At 34.3% G+C, this 24,535-nt stretch overlaps 1 protein-coding gene across 1 annotated transcript; it reads left to right on the top strand.

Moving 5' to 3' along the window:
* The first annotated feature begins 1,205 nt into the window (after positions 1 to 1,205).
* LOC129253926 (polyadenylate-binding protein 2-like) lies at positions 1,206 to 22,385 on the top strand. The gene is made up of 7 exons (XM_064095227.1): positions 1,206 to 1,332; positions 9,118 to 9,280; positions 9,660 to 9,842; positions 10,283 to 10,389; positions 11,062 to 11,149; positions 11,537 to 11,715; positions 19,841 to 22,385. Exons 2-7 carry the CDS (start codon positions 9,137 to 9,139, stop codon positions 19,872 to 19,874), a joined length of 735 nt encoding a protein of 244 aa, XP_063951297.1. The 5' UTR covers positions 1,206 to 1,332; positions 9,118 to 9,136; the 3' UTR covers positions 19,875 to 22,385.
* Positions 22,386 to 24,535: the final 2,150 nt, after the last annotated feature.

Below are 24,535 nucleotides of genomic sequence, written 5' to 3'. Positions count from 1 at the left end.
ACAAATACTTTTTCTATAATAAAACTCTTTATAGTTTATACTTTTATAGATTAAGAATAGTTTTATGTTTGTTTTTAATGGAATATATTGGATGACAATTTCCATGAAAAAAATTACAAAGTAAAAAAGAATACAAAATAAATTTGTTAAACAATTACTATTATTCATAAGTAAGAAAATTATTCTGCGAATCTTTGATGTCTATTTGATAAAAAAAAAAAAAATATTCAGCCAAAGTTCAGCATTTTTAAACTTAACTCAATAGATTTCCAAGCGAAATTCTAATTTCTTATATAAAATCAAACTTAGATTTGAGTATAGGCCCACAGTAGTATACCGGTAAATTACATTGTGGGTGACATGGATGCTCATTTCCTTTGCAGTTGCATGATCAACCACTGAGATTTAGGGGGGGGGGGTCAAATTTCACCTGTTCCATTTTATTTGAAAAAAAGTTGGTCATTTTTTTCAATGATTCAGTTATTCTTTGAAACTATTGAAGGGCATGTTCACCTGAACAGAATGTAGAGCTGAATAAAATAAAACAAGCATTAAAATCGGTGTTTAGCATGGTGTGTCAGAGCCTAACATTTTGCTGACTCAATGATACAGATATAAATAAGTTATGAAATTTGTAGGAGTCACTTATTTTTCATATAAAAGTTAAAAGCACTTCCAAAAGCAGTCACTGTGATCGTGCAAATTATCAAGCACTTACAAAGAGTTGCTATTTATCAGATCAATCACAACTATGGACGGCCAGCAACGTATCTGTTTAAAATATTTTTTAACTATGATGTATATTTAGTCATTGTTTTCTTAAAAATTGACTGTGCTTCTCTTTGTTTACAAAGGACATTGTGCAAATTTCCTGTAGAAAAAATATGACACTGATGGATTTCCATAGTTACTATTGATTGGATCAATCGTAATTCTTTGTGAGACGGGGGCCCTGGGGGGTACGCCACTGCCTGGAGTGCTTGATGATTTGCATGATCCCAGTGAATGTTTTTGGAAGAAAAACCAGAGAGATGTAACATTAATAATTTGGTGATAGATGGATTGGAGCTAAATATGTAGTTTAATTGATAAATGGATAGATCACACACAAGAATACTTGATGGCATTGTATATATATTAAAAAAAATTGCAATTGATCATCCTCTCATTCATTACTTTGTCTGCTGCCAGCTGCGGTTTTATTTAGACAGTTCGAAGTGTTTTCTCACGCGTGGCTTTTAATTTTATGCATCCAAGCTGGTACGTAGAATATCAAGAACTGACAGATGTATTTCGGTTTATAGACGATAACGTATTGCTGTAGAATATAAGGTAGGTAAAAAATATAGTTTCTGTTGTTTCAATAAATGAAAAGTACTCTGGTGTGGATGATATTTTGTCTTCAAATAATGGTTTTGATTAGTTTGTTACCGTGACAGCTGTAGAGTGATAGTTTTGTCATTTTTAGTCCCACCTCATTGTGCAAGTTGTTGGCACTATGTCATGACTCATGGGGTGACCATAATTTACGCACATTTTACAAATCATCATGAAGTTCATTTTCAATCAAAAATTTCTCACAGTTTACACAAAATTAATCAAAATCATTAATACCAGACGGAAGGCAAGATCCCAAAGTCAAATTCGCTTGACGGAATTATAAAGTAGGTCAAGGGTTTCGCTCGTAAAGAGTCGTATCACGATCTCTAAATTCCATGGCGATCGACTAGTGCGCGCTCGGCCTCGGCTGAAAAAGCCTAATAGTCATAAAAGAGTGAGACCTTAATTTTCGCACAATCGTTTTGCAAAGCTTTAGAAAAGAAATCAAGTAGACAAAGGTACTAAGAACTAAGATAATTATCAGATGGAGGTTAAATTAATGCCATCATAAATTCGGTTGGTATCACATTTTACTCATTTGGAGACGTAGACCTCTGCTTGCGCTTGCAAGCTGGCGATTTCTTGATGCTTGTTGAGAAGATCGGATTTTCTCGTAGCGGACACAAAAGGTAACAAAATTCGTCAATGTTTTGCCAATATTTTCACAATTTGAGACATTACCTTCAAGAAAATTACCATACTGAGACTGAGTAATTTTGGGTCGCTTTTTCTGTTGGTGGTATCAGTTTTTCAAGATATTAATTAGATAAAGAGATATTCGACCGTGTGCAAAATTGACTGACTCCTTTATTTCAGTGCTTAAAAAATGACAACTCGAGAAATTACAATCAAGAAAAATTCGCATTCGCTATTCCAAATTATGAAAATTATGAATATGATAAAATTATTTATATTTATTACCAACAGTTTTCTTTGCTGTGCACTTGCCTCATACCCCTCTGAATCTGACACAAAAAACAATTTTAACGTGCTTGACAAAAATTACATCATGATTCCAGACGCGCCCTGGACGGGTAAGGATATTCTTGATTATATAATGATGTAAGAAAGAATTGATATGATTTTTTCTTCATATATCACATGAGTTAATTCTAAGTTTCTGTTTCCTTTTTTATATCGAATCTGAGCAGATGTTTTTGGTAATAAATTTGTGTTTGCTAACTTAACTAGAGTTTCTATTTATTTTTATTTTATTTTTTTTAAACTGCAAAGTCTGCATGTTCCATCCATGCCCTTTTTCCACTATAAAATGTTCATTCATATCGTGACGCTCAAAAGTACTGTCGATGCGCTGTCGATTGTCCACGGCTAGCTCTAATCCAGGTACGGCTGTATGGGTACCTGTAGTTGAGAACTAGCCGTTGACGATCACCCACAATACACACACCTCAAGCTCACCATTCGATCAAACAAGATTGAAATTCTGCAAATCAGGCCCATATGTCGGTCAGGAAACATTGATTGTTTAATGCAAATCTATGTTATCTGATACTTTAATCATTTTCTGTTATTTTAGAGATAAATAAGGTAAAAGTTGGATTTTTTTGCCTTGTTTTTGCAATCTTGTTCTATGTATTGCTCTGTGAAATTGAACTGCGGAAGTCTTACGGTACGAAACTGTTTTGGTACGCAGTAATATGTGCGTCCGGAATCATGAAAGTGTCCGGTAATACAATACGTGACTATACTTTTTTGATAATTCCAATACCCCCCCCCCCCAATCAAAATAAAATAAATAAAAAATCACTGTGTTCCAATACTGCAATGTTTATCAGAATCTTGGGGCCCGTTTCTCAACACCTGGACAAGTAAGTCATATCTTTATCCACCAACCACGGAGTTAGTTCCAATCTTATTAAACCTGTTTTACGAAAGGCTTCCTAACTAGTATACTTTGATATGATCGATACTATCGGTTAAAAGAGCAGGCAAGACGTAGCCTTGGTCACAAAATAGCATAATTTTCAAAAAGAAAAATTATGACAAAATTGCAAATATTGTGATGAATTTGGAAATCCATCTTTTCAAAATAATAGCACAGGTAAATTATGCATCATACATACTTAGACTATGAAGACTGGAGCTTTCAATTGCTGAGAACATGAAATTATGAATATTTTATTTCATGACTGAAAAATCACATGGGGAATTTGAGATGGGTAGCCCCGGGGTATCTAATTTTAATAGTTTACGAAAGTAAACCATAACGGTTTCTTTGTAAAATGATGATAATTATACTGTCTTTTATGATTAAAAAAACATGATTATCAAAATATAGTTTAACATAAACTTTTTAACTCTTTGATACCGAAACATACGATTTGACAAATTCTATGCATAAATTAGAGATAGAATTTATTCAAATGTTAATAGGGGTCTGTAAACGGCAAATACGAGTCTAGTTATGGATGGCCTAACGTGGTAGAATCTTCATCAATTAAATTATTTTACTATTAAAAAATGAATGGTTTTGTGGCATTTTACCAACAGTTTTATAGTTTCTTTGTATTACAAATTTATAATTGAATGTATTATCCCACTTGTTTTGTGATGGAATTTAAACTCTATGATTGATTACTTAAGATTATAATTTTCAAATTTCTGGGCACTTTTGCATGTCATAGTGTACCCACGTGATGCCACTACGTCATTAAGGTAGAAGTTATGATAGGTTTGGAGGTGTCATAAATATTTAGTGAGGTTGTTGTACCCGATCTTGGCAAAGAGGGCTTCGTGAAACGGTTAGCGGACAAGTAGCTCACTATCTCTGATTTAGTCAAGAAATTAGACTTATGACGGTGTTGAGAAACGGGCCCCTGATTGATCTGTCTGTATATCAGTACCTTAATAGATCTAATATTAAATGCAATTCAGATTTCAGTTCAGGGACCCCTTTCATAAAGGACTTGCAACTGTTGTAACTTTGCCATTATGGCAACTACCATGGTAACCTTGATTTTGAATGGCTGCTGAGCCCTGTTGCCATGGTAGTTGCCATAATGGCAAAGTTACAACAGTTGTAAGTCCTTAATGAAACGGCCCCCAGGACTTCATTCCTGACACATAGGGTAAAGTGCCCAAATATCGGACACTTATTTAAGCATAATTAATTGGACCAAAACAAAAATACAATCATTGAATTAAATAAAAATCATGTTTATTTCTGTAGTACAAATGTTGAATATTAATACCATAAAAAATTGAATCGAAAAAATTATGGTAAATGGAAATCGGACACTTCTTTAAGTATAATTAATTGGACCAAAACAAAAATACAATTATTGAATCAAATAAAAATCATGTTTATTTCTGTAGTACAAATGTTGAATATTAATACCATAAGAAATTGAATCGAAAAAATTATGGTAAGCGGAAATTATTTAATTACTACTGGAAGCTTTTTTTTGCCAAAAATCGGACGCGATTTCCAAATATCGGACGCGTAGAGTTGTGTGCTGCGATCAATTTTGGTGATTCAAATTGCACTCTGGACACCAAAATAATTGCTTAATTGTTGATAAAATAATTTATTTTTGGTGCGAAAATGCCGATTTTAATAATTTCAATCAATAATTTTGATAAAGATAATGATAATTTACTTTCGAAACAGACCTTTTTTGGCTCTGAACATTAGACGTCTTCTCTCAGCTGCGCGCAACTTCGTTCGGAAAACGAGCGTGAGTGCGCGTCAACAACACGCATTTCCAATTAAATTGGCCGATATGTCCAATGTTTGGGATAGTGCCATATTTGGAAGGATGTCAAATTTTCCGCCATGGGGAACCCCCGTGGTGGCCATTACAGATTTTCTTGCGATAGATTGAACATGTGCGATCTCATCAGCGATATTTCCGGCGGAAATCACTTCCCCCTAACAAGATTTTGGGGGGTCATCAATCTTTTGTAGTCCATAATTAATGAGGGTCATAAGAATCTTTGGAAGTCAAAATCATGGATTTTACCCCTGGAATATTTTTTTTGAGCAGCAACCTGGATCTACATGTACTGTGTGTGCAGTTCAATAACAGTTATAGGGACAGTGATTTTCCGCGATCGCGGAAAACGGACGGAATTCACGGAAAGGGCCTTTTGAAACGGAAAGTGGCATTTCAAACGGAAAATCACGGAAAACGTATTTTCCCTCAAAATACACAGAATAGCAACAGAAATTACTCCAAAATCACAACAAAATGAGAATATTAAATTGCCACAAAACCCCAGAAAACACGATCTCACTTCGCTATTATCATGACAATTCACACATGGTGACTGCACTCAACATCAGCACACTCGATTGTACCCCGCACCCGTCGCCGGCCGGGTTGGGCTTCACATATGCACACATATCGTTCAACTACACGGTCATGTGTTGCTGCCCTCTACGTTTGAAGATGTAACAGCACGATATCGTGGTCTTAAAATCCAAGATGGCGGATCGGCAAAAGCCGTTGACTGATGATAACGATGTCCAAAAAACCCCAAAATTATTGATGAAATATAATTTCACCGTGAAATAATGCTAATAATGTGAAGGTGAGGATGTATGCATGCTAAATGGGTTTGTAAATATATTTTATGCACCCGCATAGATCCGATTAGAACGGATTCTATTGTGTTGTTGGTACAGTAGCAGATACGGGTCATTCCATCTGGATTCACCCAGTGGTTGCACCCGACCGTCTCAGAATTCGTTGTAAATTGGAACACATAAAATTCACCATGGCCCACGTACAAAACAAAAAAAATAAGTCCAATTGGTCCGTCGGTTCTCGCACTACGGCCCGCCCTTTCTCCTTCTCCTTGACCTTCAACTTTCAATGGCCACTGCGTCGTAACGTGTTGACCAATTTTCATGAAACTGGTACCATTTATTAGGAAATTCAGAGAGGAATCCAAAACATGCATCAAATAATGTATTGGAGCGATTTATAAGGTCGTGACCTTTGACCTTTACTTTGACCTTGAGTATGACCCCCGGACAAATAATTTTTTAACTTGATTTTCGTGTATGTTAATTATTTGTATGATATTGACAAAATATGTTAAAACCAATGATGATATTTTATTTCTTCACCTTTTAAAACTCTTCCAAAGATACCATGAAATTTCACTCTAGTCCCACATACTAATATTCATGTTAGTAAAAGTGTTTAACAGTTACATGATTTCTTCCAATCTTAAGTTACAGTATGCATGCACATGAAAAGAAATTAAGCTCATAAGTTCACAAATGAAACATTAAACATTTATGCTCATGAATAGGTATCTGTTTAGGCATTTTGATGTTCAGCAATATATATCATATATATATATATATATTCTTGTTTAATGGTAAAGTCTTTATTTTTATCATCAAATTGTTGAGTATATGCCTATTTACTAACAAGAATATATATATATATATATATATATGTGTACTGTATCAAAGCAATAGCTTTGATCCAGCTGAGGCATGGCGGCTTGTCATTGTTCAAAACCCACCTTCACCCGACAAAGGAAATTATAATTGGTATGGTGTCGAAAATCTGTCTATCTGATGGTCAATTGGATCGGGGTCGCCCTAGCCACTAACCCGTCTCTGTGGTCTAGTGGTTAAGGCACCGGCGTTCAAAGCTGGGGGCCCGGGTTCGATTCCCGGCAGAGACATTTTTTCGGCATCACCAATTTTTCCAAAAAGGGTAGATAGCTCTGGGGAACCTTTATTTAAGCTACGCCTACCATTGTTCTCTTCATCCATTTCTTTCACACTATATATATATATATATATATATATATATATATTAATGAGGCAAAGTGGTAATGCATTGTACTTAGTTCCAACAGTTTATTTATGGTAATGCATTGTACTTAGTTCCAACAGTTTATGGAACTAAGTACAATGCATTACCACTTTGCCTCATTAATATCTTCAATGTCCAACACGCGGAACGTAATATCGTTATATATATATATATATATATATATATATATATATATATATATATATATATATATATATATATATGATATATATATATATATGATATATATATATATATATATATATATATATATATATATATGATATATATATATATATGATATATATATATATATATATATGATATATATTGCTGAACATCAAAATGCCTAAACAGATACCTATTCATGAGCATAAATGTTTAATGTTTCATTTGTGAACTGATGAGCTTAATTTCTTTTCATCTGCATGCATACTGTAACTTAAGATTGGAAGAAATCATGTAACTGGTAAACACTTTACTAACATGAATATCAGTATGTGGGACTAGAGTGAAATTTCATGGTATCTTTGGAAGAGTTTTAAAAGGTGAAGAAATAAAATATCATCATTGATTTTAACATATTTTGTCAATATCATACTAATAATTAACATACATGAAAATCAAGTTAAAAAATTATTTGTCCGGGGGGTCAAACTCAAGGTCAAAGTAAAGGTCAAAGGTCACGACCTTATAAATCGCTCGAATACATTATTTGATGCATGTTTTGGATTCCTCTCTGAATTTCCTAATAAATGGTACCTGTTTCATGAAAATTGATCAACACGTTACGACGCAGTGGCCATTGAAAGTTGAAGGTCACGCCCATTTTTGTCAAAACAAGGAGAAAAGGGTGGGCCGTAGCGCGAGAACCGACGGACCAATTGGACTTATTTTTTTTGTTTTGTGCGTGGGCCATGGTGAATTTTATGTGTACCAATTTACAACGAATTCCGAGAGGGTCGGGTGCAAAATTGCACATTCATTGGGTGAATTGGCATGGAATGACCCATACAAATTTTGACCAGTGCGAGTGTACGTGTTGTGATTTTGCTATTCAATGTGTAAACGGAATTGTCACTTTTCCCTGTGTACAAAGTCTATGGGGAAACGGAATTTCCGTTTTCTGACATGCTGAAACGGAATTTGAGATTTTCTGAAACGGAAAAGGCAATTTTTTTAAACGGAAAATCACTGTCCCTACAGTTAAGTTCATGTACATGTATCTTATCCATGCAAGTCCCCTGCCAATGTGGGTCCCTGTGGTTGTGGGTAGGGAGTTGAAGTCATTTTCGTCTGATATTTAGAACCGTCCAATGTTTGGGGACTTTACTCTACAGCTGCATACAGTCTTAAGCACACATTAACATAAAATAAATAAAAAAAAAAAAAGCTTGCAAAGATGTCATTAGAATAAACAAAGTAGATGATTGTAATAATGTACTAAGAAAGCAAGAAACCAAGGGCTGCATACTATTCTATCCTTGAATAGTAATCTAAAGAAAGAGTACCTGCTGGAAAAAACATGTAGTGTCATACAGTTATGATTCATATTGCTATTATTCAGGGTCGTAACACATTTTTGGATCATCGCAACGCAGAGGTACCACATATGTACCTCAATACCCCCCCCCCAAAAAAAAAAAGGAAATCCACCTCGAGTCCTTTTCCTGGTCCATAGAATAGAAATGTGTTGAATAGATCGGCGTTCAGTCTCTTCTTTGCATAAAATGGCCAAACTGGTACCGATGTGCATGCACAGGAATTGCAATTGCCAATGCACGTAGGTCTAGACCTCTATCCTTTTTTTTTGTGGCTTTTTAAGAGGGGGGGGGGGGTTATCAAAATTGTGAGAAAGTTCATACCTGACATCCAACTTTTGATATGCCCCTCTACTTGCATGGCATGACTTATTTTTAGTTTATCTTCTTTGCAGAGTTTGAAGGTACAGAGGCATGGCAGAATTAGAGACAATGGCAGAATATGGGACTTACCTCCCTGATGTGAGTGGAGGGGAGGATTCACTTCTTTCACCAACAGAGACTGTTCCCTCACTGAATTTAGAACAAACAGAAGAGAATGCTGGAATCGAAGATGAGGTAGGTCTCTTCTTTCCAAGCCAATACTGTTATTTGTATTTATGTTCAAGCTGTTGTGTAATAAATTCATTGTGGATTGATATCAAAGTGATTTCCAAGAAATGGTTTGGTAGGGTTGTCAATGTTTTTTTTGTTCATTTTCTAAGTTGTCTTCGTTGAGGTCCTATATGTATATCGTCACATTCTTGGATAGAAATATTCTATTCATATCTTTAATGTGCTCTAGACAATTATAGCAACATTGGCTTAAAAAAAAGTTTTATGTTTGTAGTAGGTTTCATTTTGATATTTGGAGGGGGTGGGTGTGATGTTTCAGTTTCTCAATTGCAATATGAGTTAGGAGCAAAAGAAGAGCTGGTCTTTTTGATTTGGCAATCAGGAGCTAGAAGCCATCAAAGCCCGTGTCCGTGAGATGGAGGAGGAGGCCGAGAAGCTAAAAGAGATGCAGAATGAAGTGGATAAACAGATGAATCTGAGTTCACCTCCTCCTGCTCAAGCAGTAGCACATCTATCAATGGAGGAGAAGGGAGAGGTTGATGCCAGATCAGTCTATGTTGGAAATGTAAGAACAATCCAGACTTGTAAATGGCATGTTTTTATTGCATTTTCTTTTCTTTTAGCCGCTCTCGCATTTGTTTTTTTAAATCAAGAATGAAATGTCTGACTATTTGAATTAAGAGTATTTATAATTTGTAATGGCTTCAAAACAAGGTGATTCATATTCTGCAAAATTTAGCAAATCATTGCTGTAATAAATAGATTTTAGCCTCGTAATATCAGTTGAAGACTTACATAGATTTGATGATTCATTTAAAATGAATTTAGTACAATGTATTTCACAATAAAGTTTTTGATAGACGTTGAACAATTGTACAACCTCAATTGATAAGACTGTTCTGTGGTATGATATGTGCTTTTTCATATGGCATGCATAGAGAACAGTCTATTGTATTGCCACTTGTGATAATCATTAATTTTTCACTTTCGTTGTCACTCTTGCAGGTGGATTATTCAGCTACTGCAGAGGAATTAGAAAGTCACTTTCATGGATGTGGATCAATAAACAGAGTCACCATCCTTTGTGATAAGTTTACCGGACATCCTAAAGGGTAGGTGTATTTGAGGTTTTCATCCAGAAAATAATTTCAGCTTTATTTTTAATCCCACTGTAGTAAGCCTACCTAGCGACTGTTGCATAAAAGTATTATGGTAACTTTGCCATCCAATGGTAACTCCCATGGTTACAATGCTAAGTAGCCAATCAGAATCAAGGATTTCAGAGAAGTTACCATAGGATGGCAAAGCTACCATAATAACAAAATCTATGCGATGGACCCCAGCAACGTTAGATACCTCTGCCATCAACAGTAAGTTGGTAACTAGCATGGAAGATCTTGCTTGAGCAAAGTAATTGTGACGTCACAATGGAGATTTTCTGTCACTGTATGTGATGTAAAAAAAATTTGGGGAAAAATGAGGGGCTTTGTAAATTTTATTTTGTGAATTCGTATTCAAAATTGTTAATAATGCATTATGACTCAATAGGCAGAAATGGTCAGCAAAACACAAAAGTTTCATCACAGCAAGTGATGATTGTTTGGGTAATTGCACTTAATTACATGATTGACATCCTATCAGACAAAAGCAATATTCTTAATGTGGAATATGATCTAAAATATTTGTGAATATATTTCTGTGTTGAGTACTTTACCATGAACAAAGAATCATATTTTGTGGTTTATTACTTATTCACTTTCGTGTTTCTTATAATTTTTTTCTAGGTATGCCTATGTAGAATTTGTAGAAAAGGACTCGGTAGATACAGCCTGTACATTGAATTTATCTCTCTTTAAGGGTAGGCAGATTAAAGTAAGTACATTTCATTATGATTCATATTACTTTACTTTGAGCTTTTAAAGATTTCTTCTTCAGTAATTCAGTAATAAAAATAATGATGTCTGAATCATACCCATTAGACTTTTGCAGTGCGAGTTGGTTGAACTCGTATCCTGGAAGTTTGATTGTGATCCATAGCATGTTTTGTATCAACTTGCAATACTACACTGTTCATCATTCGTCTGCAAATGTTGATGTATTTTCTTTTCAGATTCTGTTCGATCTCTGCTATTAGGATATTGATTGTTTTATGTGCTTTGAAAATGCTTATCTTGTGTTTTTATACTGCTTTTCAAAATCATTGTATCCTTCGCACCTGTCAGACCATGATTACACGCATCAATGATTTTGTATTTTCAGGTTAATGCAAAGAGAACGAACCGCCCCGGAATCAGTACCACGGATCGTCCTCCACGTGGGGGGTTTTCCGGCCAGCGTGGCAGAGGTAGAGGGCGCTATGGTCAGTCAGCATTTGGAGGAGGAGGAGGATACGGAGGAGGTGGAGGTGGATTCTACAGGGCGCAGAGGCCCAGATTTAGGTGGGTCGCTAAACCAGCCACTTCATGACCTCACATGCATTTGTGTGGTATGTGGCAGTACTGGGTGGGACAGTGAGAGATGCATTTATTTTTGTGTCATGTCAAATCTACAATGTAACCATTTTACATTTTTAAGTAGTGAGTATGAAAGGTATCAAGTTCCATTTTATAGGACAATTCAAATTTGATACTTAAATAATACATGTCTTGATGATAAAATATAATTATCTTCCCCAAACAATTATTATTTTATTTTTCACAGTTCCCCCAAAATTAGCTTCACAGCTTCCTCATGATTTGAAAGAATGTAAAAACTGCTTAATGTTCATGTACATGTATGTAAGGTGCATATGTGCATGGCAGTATCGGGGATGGGATGGGGGACTTGCTACTGTAAAGAAACTTGGAGGTCACAGGTTCATATCAATTCCATGGTGATGTTAGATAATACCTTTTAGGTATAAAGGTATGATTCCTCCCTCAATTACACAACCCCTTCCCTCCCTGATTAAACTTGAATAAAAAACCCCACTTGTTTCTTATCTTAAAGAATTATCTTAATAGTAGTCAATGCATGAAGAGCTCAATATGTTGATGCTTAGTTTGTGTTTGGTCCATGATACAAGTACTTTCTCTGTTTCAACATTCATCACTGATTATCACAGAAATGCATTCTATTCTTGGATGTTCAATGTGAGCAACTTGTGTATAGATGTATTCATTGCTACTTAATGTACAGATTGTATGTTTTCAATTTCTACTTTGCTAAATACCGCAATAATCTGTGATAAAATTGTAAGGGCATTATTAGTGCTTTATTTTGGGCAAGGCCAGGTCCTAGAAACGTTCCTGCTTGGGCTTCAAGGGCCCGTTTCAAGATTGAAGTCACAAATGCAGGCTTCTGATTGGTTGAAAGTCAAGTTGCGTTTGATTTTTGGAACTGCGATGGATCACAGCTCTTTTTGCAACAGGACGCTGGTAATGTTCTAAGAGATTTCCTCAAATTACAGATGTGCTTCATTTGGCGTGATTTTGGTGATAATTTCATCAGATGAAGATTGTACTAATCCTGTGCCTTGAGCCATGTTAGTATTTCAATGAACATTCGTTCTTCAATTTTAACAATGATTCTACTTAGATGAGGTTGTTTTGAATAAGAACAAAGTGTACTTGTATACTGAATATGCCCTCACAAACAATTATTAATACAGATATATGGACTCAATTCCTGTTTGAAGGCTTTAACTTTTTAATTATTTTATTAGACTTCCAGGTTTATCACTTTAGTCTCCACCACTTGGTTATTTACAAAGATCTGTATTGACATTGAAATGAATTTAGTCAAATATTATTAATCATATTATATTGAAACAAAATAGAACAGTTGTTGGTGGATAAATATATCCACTGTTGTCATAAAAAACAATTTCATGCATTGTAGTTTAGTCACAATTCATAAGACAAGAGTTGGCAAACAGACTCTAATCCAGGATTTTAAGACAAGTGATTGATAATATTTTTAGATCTATTTTGCTTAATATGTAACTTGAAATTGAATTGATGAATTGAGCTAATATGGCTTTTTGGTTTTGAGAATGTATACTGATTATTTTATTGGGTTTATTTCCAATTTGTCTAATGCCAATTCGTCCAATAACCAACTCATTTACTATCATTTGGTCTACCATCAGTTCGTCTACTATTCACATGGTCTAATTGCCATTTAGTCCATATACCATTTGGTCTAATTTGACTTGGATGTTGATTGGGTGAAAAGAATGAAATTAAAATTGTTATTAGACCAACTGGTTGTTAGATGAAATGGTCGTAGACGAACTGGTGTTTGACGAAATGATTATCGGACAACATGTAAATGGTTATTAAACCAATGATTGTTAGACGAAATGTTGATGGACGGTATGGCATTAGAGTAAATGAAGGTAGACCATGTGGTGAGTGGACGAGTTGGCAATAGACGAATCGGCACTTTACCATTTTATTGCCCAAATCTTAGAATGGCCAAAAAATGACTAAATGTCCTTCCGTACACCCTTGAGTATTACATAATTTTGTGAAATGGTTGTGGAGTTAGCAGAAAATTGTGTGTATAAGTGTTGCATGAATGAACTTTAGAAGTTCTAAACTGCTATTAATTTTCACTGCCAATGATGAGTCATGAGCAGAAAGGATTGTAAATACAATGAGGATTGTATTTCTGAATTTTTGAGGCATTAATGATTGTGAGTATTATGTAATTTATGATAATTCTTTTTTTTTTTCAGACTGGAAAAAGTTAACAGGATGTGTTGTGCATGGATAGTATACATTATACTAATCGTCCGTGTTTAACAAACTGGCAGAAACTTAAAAATCATTATAAATTTTTTTATTTTCTTATTTTTTTTTATTTCTTTACATTTGGACATCTTTGACTACCTTCTTTAAACTCACTGAGTTCCAGACCATGCAAATGCTTTATCGTTTTACTATGCTTTGATGGATTGTGAAATTGAGAATGCCTGAAAAATTTGATTTTCTGTTTCATGAAGTTACAGATTTCAGCTGCCTCCTTGATTTGATTTTTTTTTGGTTAAATGTGCATTTGCAGTTGTGGTGCATGCTCATCATGTCCCATATATTTTATACAAGCATGAGCAAAATCTAACAATTTGTGAAAATGTTTTTGGACATTTCTTGAATCTAATGAAAATAGACATATTAGACTTACATGGCAGTAAACGTCAAAAATGCATGTACTTTAAAGAGGAACATTTTACTTAGGCATAAGATTCTACTTACATAAGGTTTGCTTGACTTGTGCAGGGTTTTCCATTTCTGTTCATTGGTACTATTCATTTGAAGTTATTTTGATACTTACAGAAATGTTCTTTATTGATGTATTCAGGATTGTGAAATATATCAAGAACACGTATGTTGTACTGTTTTTTACTTCCAAATCACGGCATTGAGAAATGAATTGAGAACAGAACTGCAATTTAAATTGAATAGTAATTGATTGTTCTCATATTGTTGGAGTTTGCAATCTGATTAAAAAAAAAAAGAACTTCATGATATTCTTGGGCATTAAAATTGCTGCGTAGAAATCAAATCTTCTTCTGTATTTAAATAGATATTGAATTTAATCTTTAATTGTCTATATTAAGATGTCCATGTAGACTAATATGCTTTTCACTCTGCACTTTTTTCCCTTAACCCCAGGAAATTGGTGGGGCTAAGGGGGGGTCTTAGCCCCACCAGTTTCCCGGGGTTAAGCTTAGCCCACTTCGTTTTCACACTTTGTTTTAGCAAAGTGGGCTAGCACGGTAAATAGTACGGTACTATCTGGCCCTGCAAAAAAGCAGGGTTAGCCGGCAATTGCGGTGCTAAGAGATGCAGTGTGAAACGAAACAGGGCTAAGCAAAAGTGGGGCTGAGCATTAGCCAATCACAGAAGTCGAAATTGCATGTTAATTGCGCTCTGTATGGTAAAATCATCAATATTTATGAGCTGTGTGATTGCCCGGGGTTAAGGCGTTAACCCCGGCTAAGCATATAGTACGGGGTTAAGAAAGACAGCGTGAATCGAAAAAAAGATAGTCCGGGGTTAAGGATAGTCCGGGGTTAAGGATAGTATGGTGTTAAGAAAATGCAGTGTGAAAAGCATATGAAGGTATTGAGCATTAGATTGGCAGTAGAAAAGTTACGTAATCTGAATATATGAAATGAAAATTTCTCCCAATGTGATCTGAGCCAATTTAAAAGTATTTGCTGAGCTCAGTGGCAGGAACATGTGCATACTCCCTACCTCAAGTGCATTCTCATATTTATTATTTTGTTTACATTGTTATTCGTTACACCCTATTGTGATGTATGCTTCAAAAGGGACTGAAAATGTAAGTGCATCAAGAGCTTGTTTCACAGGAAACATACATTTCTCCTTGGTTCGCTTGTTTAAGAGTAATTAAAATTTTTCTGAGGTTTTAACTTTAAGCTTTATTTAAATGCTCCCTCTTTATCAAACTCCTGCATGGGAAAGTGCAAATAAGAATCATTGTTTTATCATTTATTCTAAGCATAGTTTAAAAAGGAAATATATTTAATGTTGTATATAGCTTTTGTCTATTTCTTTTTCGGATAATCTTTTCATTTACTTTTACTCCAAAATAATTTTCCACAATAAAACTTTCAAATGTGCTGAAAGCTGGATTGTAAGAAGTGAATTATGATATAATTATTAATGATTTTGTTTAATTCATGAAGGTCTTTTTGGTAGTATTAGATTTATTATTCTGAAGTAGTTTTCATTGATATTTTTATATATATTTTAATTCATTCAGTTTCTCACTTATACTGTAGCTTTTAGTCATTAGTATGATTTTACATATATCTTATACACCCTCCTTTTTAATGTTATTAGAGTGGTAATTAAACAAATGTACAGAATACAGATAGAGACATGAAGCCAAGTTATGTCTATCATCCATGTTATATTTTATTCTAGCCCACGTTGAAGGGAACATCGGGATGCTCATCCTGATTTTCCATTTTTTAGTTCATACATATATTGGGACAGTGGTGTCAGAAAGCTTTGAGAAAGAAAAGAGTGAAGGGGCAAATATATTGTGTTTAGTTTTGAAGAGATTGTGCCTCTCCAATATTTTTCCTCACAGCTTCCCATCGCCATTGCTGTGAGGGTACGAATATTCCACCTTGGCTTTAGAAAGTCGAACATATCTCCGGGTTGATCAAATTATTTTGTAATCCCTGCAACTGGCATTGAAATTTCATTTATGCAATAATATCACTTGTCAAAATCTATTGATAAGTCTGTTAAATTATCATGAGTATATAAGGAATTGTAAATACTATAGTATACATATCATTAGCCTTTTTGTGGTCTTCCTATCACAAAATTTGAGAAGAGTAGAATGCATGACATATTGCTGTGAAAAAAAAAATCATTTATGGAAGATATGTGATGTCATCTGAGATGTCTCAATAAAAAATCCCTTACTATAATACAGTGTGTCCCAGAAAATAAATCCTAGAATAATTAATTTGAGATTTATCAATGAGTTATCATAACTAAATACAATAGACAAATGAAATGGCCTATCATTGTAAAGCTTAGAATCTCCATTTTCACTTGGTATGGCTCAGATTTTTCATTCATGCATGAGTGAGTAAAAACAATTTGAAGAAAGGATACCAAAAGGTCACTTGTCAGGGGTGTATGTGAATTCCAGAAAAGTTCAATATCTGCTCATTAATTTGAGAGCTTAATCACAGAAATTTGTTTTTAAAAAAAAGTTCAGTGTCTTTGAAATAATGCTTGTATTTCCATAATTTCATTAAAACCAGTTGATGTGTTTTCACAGTTTCCCTACCGTAGCTATCACAGGATTAACAAAAGCATTTGCTGATTGTCAACAATGGAATGTTGATTAAGGGTGTGTTCATTGTCGGTTTCCAAATTTAAATGGTAATATGAATCATGATTGAAAACATGATTACAAAACGCTGATATAGTGAGAAACAAAGAATGTATTCAATGTCCACTATTCCCAGTCATAAAAGTAAACGTCTTTCAAATCACATAAAAAAGATGCGTTTTTAAATGCGATCACCTTAGATTTTACGACCTTCAGCATCGTAAATATGCGACATTGAACACAATTGAGTTTTGAAACGTCTTTAAATTTGCTCTCGCAGTGGAAGCCTACACAAGCAGATGCCAAATTGATGTTTCTTGTGATGGGTCAAACTGCACAGTAAGGCTGCGCTAACGAAAGTGGGGAATTCAAAGACGATCAACATATAAACAGCTTTATAATTTTGACACTGAACAGTGCACCACTGATCGTGTTCTGTGTTTTGTAATTGAGTTTTCAATCATGATTCATGTTCATTGTTGCTGTTTAGATTTGAAACTCAACATTGAACACACCCTAAGTCCAACAGCTAGCCTGTAAAATGTCTTCATTTGATAAATTTCATATTCCAACTTTATTGTTTGAAATTCTTGAATATTTTCTGTGATTTTTTAGGTATCAATTGAAGAGCGAATAATGAACTTTTAGACATGTGATTTTCTTTTTGAAATTCAGATCCCCCCCCCCCCCCCGACAAGTGGCTTTTCTGTTTGGTATCCTTTCTTCAAGTTATTTTTACTCACTCATGCTTGAATGGGGAATCTTCTGAGTTATACCGGGTGAAAGAGGAGATTCTATCATGCTTTAAAATGTATTTATGAATGCATTATGATAAATCATTGATAGTTTGTGAGTTTATTTTTTTTGGGATGCACTATATAGTTGCATATACAGTATAATGTATCAGGGGAAATAAGAAATAAAGTTAAAGGAAATTCAGAGAATTGTAAAGAGAAAGTGTAATGTAGTAATGTATGTTTATTGGTGCAGGAGCAGTGTCAAGTGCTGTAAAAAAGAAAGAATATTTGTTATTGGAAGACTTGAGAAAACCATGAGATTATCGACCATCAAATAAAACACTCAAATCAATGGCTCAATACAACTTAGATTTTAGAGATGGTTCTTTTGTTCGCTACTTAAAAAAAATCACTGTATTGCCATGCTTATGCAGCTGTGTAATGGTTAAGAATTTAAGATTCACTCTTTTGTTTATTGCTATAGAGTAAACTGAAATTATCAAATTATTTTGTTCTCGCAAGTCACTTCAGAGGTGGATGAAGGACATCTCTCCCTTTATAATCAGTTTTCATTGGAATATAGTTGGTACCATTCTTTGTTATTTGCATTCTTGATCTAAGTTGCTTGATAAAATTAAAATCGGAGAGTGGTTCATAACGTCAGATATATCCTCCTCACATTTTAAAATACACACAAAAAAGAGTTATACTCCACCTGTTTGAAGCATGATTGATCATGATGAATTAATGGATGCATTGTCTTTGATTTGCAGAATTAAGATTGGGATATTCTGAATACAGATATGTGTTATATGTATGTATCTTACAATGTTAAGTGAAGGCCAGTGCCGGCGGCACAGAAACGTTGTTAGCCTAACAGAGTGCTAACAGTAAGCTCAGTCACATCTTTCGGATTGTTAAGTCAAAACATTTATTTCAATGTGTAAGCAATGCATTGTAACATTAGACATCGCCGCCACATTACCGGTTGTATCAGGGCCACTGTTGGCGCTAACAACGTTTCTGTGCGGTCAGTACAGGCGGATAGAAGCTCATGATGTTACTACCCTTCTCACTCTGGGTACTGTTTCATAAGAAGTCATATATCAGGCAAGCGACATTCTAGTGATAAAACTACTGAAATCCCGTTATGTGATTGGGAGAAATATGGCATTTGTTATTGATAACTAATATACTGTGAAATGAAAGCAAAATTAAGAAATAATGCTGATTTAATCAGAATCGTTATGTTTTGAAGGAGTATCAATTTGGCATTATTGAATGTATTCATGGTGCGGTCATGCGGTCAGTGGCTCTCTCGTCTTGGTGAGATTCACAGGTTGAATGAAAGTGATCACTTACAACTTTACAAGCCGTTGTCATTGATTGGAATGTTATGAGGTTTCAATTCACTATATTGAAGAATGCTACGGCACTGCCGAGAATCATGATATGTATTGGTCAGTGTTATTGCAAGCCTATGCAAGGCATGTAGAAGTCATATGTGGCTGTATGATGTACATGTATTACTGAAATACAATATGATGTTGTATGGTAATGTTAAATGAATATGAAGGAAGCATACAATTGAAGTTTACTAATGAGAATTCACATTCAAATACATGTATTACTTGTTACCATGTAGTCTTTCTTTTCAGTTGGTTTTTTCATTTTGAGAGTAAAGAGCATTTTGACTGATAACTGTTTAAAGTCGGAGATGAAATAAAGTGTCAACAGAGAGCCGTTGGTACGACTACCAAATGACCTCGAGGATAGCCCCACAAAAGAAACCAGCTTGAATACGTGTGTGCGAGATGGCCGAATATTTGAAATACTCGTTTTGAAGCACCAGAACAATTTTCTGAAAGGAACCTGTTTTAATAGACATGAAAAAGTGTGAGTATAAAATTGCAATATGTTGTTAGTAATGCAAATTTTGTTCATTGGTTTTTTGCAGGAATCGTCGTTTCGTTCGATATTCTCCATACTGAGGACCCGGGAGCAAAAAAGAAGAGCAAGAGAAAAAAAAGGGGCATGCAAATTTTTCTTTTATAGTGAAGGTAGTAGTAGATGTAAGGTAATGGTATAAAGTCACAAGGGCACCTACTCATAATTCACAAACAAGTGAAATATTAGGCTTTTGTTCTTGGAAAATTTTCTGTTCTGACCTGCTGGGTGTCTTAGCAATATTTCTTTTCCAGTTTTTAGAAAGCAGCAATGCTTGTACTGCTGCTACATGTATATATGTAAGGTAATCATTTTCTTATCTCATTTTCTGTAGTCCACTCTTAATATCTTAACACTTTATTAAGCTTCCCTATGTTTCATTTCTTTTTCAGGTTCCAGTAATGTGAGGGGTTTTAAAAAATATTTAAAAGAAGAAATAAAAAAAGAAAAATAATAAAAAAGAAATGAAAAAAAGTATTAAAAAAGTAAAAAGAAACGAAAAAAAAAGTATTAAGAAAGTAAAAAGAAAAAAGAAAAAAAAAAAGAAGCTACATGCAATAGAGATAAGAAAAAAAAAGAGAGAAAAGAAAAGAATAAAAGAACGAGGTAATTAAGAAAAAAAATGGGACTCCTGGCGAGACTTCTCCACTGGTGTGCAACTCGGACCGTTCCATCTCTAGCCGAGGGGTGCTGGAATCAAGATTAGGTGTAAGTACCTCATATAAAACACAAAGATGGTCATAAGGTGAAAAGTAAAGGCGAAGGTGTCGACTCTCAAAAATTGTGTTGATATTTGTTTGACAGAATTCATCAAAGAAATAACAAAATGTTCTGAAATAATCTAAGTGAACCAATATTGTTATTTCAGATATTTATTATTGGTAAAGTAAAGTATTTTGGGGGACATCAGATTCTTAAGCATGGAAGAAGTTATTTATCTGGAACCATTTCCATATTGAATTTAGATCATGTATTTAAGATCATTTGAGCTTTGTGAAGTGCATGTACTCTAGATCGAATTTTCATTTGTGGCATGTTCCACTTGCGATGCATGCAAGCAAAATATATAATTTCTTCATAAATCATATTGAAATTGTATTTCTGCTTTTAGCAATTTTTGGCAAATTAAAAGACCTCATATTAAAAAACTTTGATGGCTTTCCTCCATGAGGGGACTTTCAGCCAAGCCCTGGACCCGGCGCTGTGACATTCTGCTCATTATGTTGGCTAGTGGCGCATAGAACACAGGGCCGGTATTCAATTTTATACTTAAGCCTGAATTTTAAGTATTTTTCTCAAGTAAATAATCCATCTTTGGTATTCAATTGCATTTTTTGGCTTAAATCTAAGTCAGCCACCTACCATGCCTTGCATGCAGCTTACAAATGTGACACGCGTTTCATACATTTCATTTCATACATTTTGTGGCAGATATTTGGCTTGGTAAAGTAAAATACTTTGATGTGATCTGAATATGAATTAAAGCATTTGCTTAGGCAAGTAAAATGCTAAGTAATATACTTACAGAATCAATACTTTCTGAAATTGAATACCAGCCCAGATTTCCAATAACAATGTGGCACTTCTACAAAACTAAATGAGAATCCAAGTTTTTGATCCATAGTTTCTTTGCTAGTATTATTACTGGTAGAATTTGCCATTCACCTCTTTGAATTGAACCAGTTTTGAGAATTTCCCCGGGTGACTGCACAAATCCCTCTCATATGTCTCTTTCCATCTGAAGTTATTATTGTTACGTGTGTTGGGGGAGCACCTTTTTAGCATGGAAGATTCAAATTTGTAGGAAGAGTACCTGTGGCATGTCCGGACTAGGGACTATGGGACATATTGCCTTTTTGTGATTTGTGAAAACAGGAACTAGCACATTTTGTCAAATTCTGATCTGTGGAATTTATACAAGTCTTACAAAAGAAACAGACCAAAATAAATCATCTTGGTAATGTATTTAATGTACATTGAGAATTTTTGGACAATTACACGTCTTGTAATTCTTATGCATGTTAAATTTATGCTTCTTACATAATGAAAATCCTTCATACCAGTGCATTCAATAACACAAGATTTAACTTGAGATATTGTCATTTGATTTTGACATTTTATGATTTATAAAGACCTATGTCTTTTAATATTTATTTAGTAAAAGATGACAGTGTAGTTTGATTTGACATACATAGAGTGGTGCCATTTGATAAATTAAGTTGTTTTATAACTAGGATGCAAGAAATACGATTTGTTTTATTTTCTTGAATTGAGTCTCGCAATGACTCATTGATTCTGGAATCAATTTTTACCACTGATAAGGAACTAGTACAATAATAAATAATTATATTTGACTGTGTATACTTTGACCCATCAATGGAGCTTATGTTATTGCTTCAAAAAATATTCATATTTTGATTGTTAAATATGTACATATTATGTGTAAGCTTCATCTCTATTTACACTCTTTTTTTGTAACTTCTCTTTCAGAGATGTTCCAACAGTTTCTTCCTGCTGCGTAATGATAAATTAATAAAATTGTTTCTCCCTGGAAATAGCCTGAAAATATGCAAGCCTCCTTTTTATGGTGTCTGATAACAACAAAGATATATCTTTTAAAGGGGGAGTGAACTGTGTGTTATAAATACATAGTCTTAAATTATACGTTTTCAGATGTCTACTAATACTACAGAGAATGAATTGACCTATAATTGTATTTGTATAGAGAAACTAAAATGTTTTGAGAGGAAATGTAATTGTTTTCCTACTGGGTAACATAATTATTGCGGTATAAATGTATTGAGTAGTTAATTAACATATCATTCAAGTGGGTCGATATTACTAGACTACACTAGCATTATGGTTTAGGAAACTGGCCAGGTATGAGTAGTTGAGGACTCGAGATGGTGTTAGTGGTTCGTATCTGCTTTAAAGGAAAGGTAAACAATGTAGAAGAGTTCACAGTGTGATTTGTCCTGAAAAGGATTGTATGGGTGAGAAGAGAAATTGATGAGAAATGAAAATGAAAGAGATCGAGTAGAAACAGGCTGCACATATTTTTGTTTGGTGGGGGGGAGGGGCCAAAACAGCACTAAGAGGTCAAAATGGTAATTTTGGTGCAAACGGACATTTTTGCCATGAGATTATCATCTGTGTGAAGTAGATGTGTGTTTTACTTCAAAAAGGGAATTTTTTCTACTGGGAATTTTTTTGGGGGCAAGTGCCCCCTGCCCGCCGGTTTCACCGCCCCCAAGTATAAATTGAAAGGCGAGAAAGAGATATGAGGAGAATAAAAATGTTTTGAGGTGATAAAACGATGAGATGTAATGAAATTGAGGGGAACAGTACTAGACAAATTGAGGAGTTCCAATCAGCCTGCCTGCCTGTCATCTCTCCATTATTCATTGGGTGATTCGTGATGGTGTTGGGTCGATTTTTATTTTGATCATTTATGTAAAACTCTGGATTAAATTTTGGAGCTAGAAAAGGCAATCTCAATTTTGCTTTCAGTGCCAACGCCAGGACACTAAAACAGTGTACATGAAATACCAATGTGATGGTAGCCACCGGCACCCTTTTAACTCTGTGTAGTGGCCCTTTTTTCCTAAGGGATGCTCCAGGCTGAAAAGGATATGATTCTAACAGATAAAGAAAAATCAGACAAAACAATAAAAATTTGATCAAAATTGGGCAAGGAATAAGCTATGGCATTTTAAAGATTTGCATTATTCTGGTCAGTTCTAGGCTTGTCTTCATGAATATTCAATGAGCAAACTGATGTCATATCCCCACTTGTTCTTTTGTATTATTTTGTATGAAATTAGGTTTATTCAAATTTTTTCTACCAACTGAAAAAAATTGGATTGACAACTGATATAGGGCATTAGATATTCATTGCTGCAACTTACTTCATTATAAAGGAGACACATTATTCACACATGTATGAAAAAATTGAAACAATTATGATTTCATGTAATAACATAAGAAAAAAGAAAGGGGGGATGTGACATCAGCCCACCTTAATGAATATTCATGGTGACGTGCATATAAGCATTTTCACAAAATAATGCTAAACTTAAAAATTCAATAACTTTATTTGTTATCTGATTTTGATGAAATTTTTAGCATTTTGCTCTGTGAATTTCACTCTATTTTTAAAGATATAAATATTTTCAGCCCGGAGTACCCTTTAAGCTGGAATTTGGAAAGGAAATAATTTTATATATTAAGTCAAAACAAAGCAGAAGATGAAAAAATGTTTTCCAAGGTTCACAGATAACCATAGGAAGCTACTCAATTCTGCAAGTACAATATACTAGTAATTCATATATTGAGATTTATTTCTTTATATTTTTTTCATAATTATAACAATTTACACATGATATAAATCCATGTCTGTACATAATTACTTTTAAAGGTCAAGTCCACCCCAGAAAAATGTTGATTTGAATAAATAGAGAAAAATCAAACTAGCATCAAAATCGGATGTAAAATTAGAAAGTTATGACATTTTAAAGTTTTTCTTATTTTTCACAAAAGTGATATGCACAGCTCAAATGAGGCAGTCGATGATGTCCTTCACTCACTATTTCTTTTCTTTTTTATTGTTTGAATTATACAATATTTAATTTTTTATAGATTTGACAGTAAGGACCACCTCAACTGAATCATAGTATAATACAATGCTCATTCCACATGTTCAGGG

Source organism: Lytechinus pictus, chromosome 2 (genome assembly GCF_037042905.1).
Source record: "Lytechinus pictus isolate F3 Inbred chromosome 2, Lp3.0, whole genome shotgun sequence".
NCBI lineage: Eukaryota > Metazoa > Echinodermata > Echinoidea > Temnopleuroida > Toxopneustidae > Lytechinus > Lytechinus pictus.
This window is presented reverse-complemented; position numbering and strand designations above follow the sequence as displayed.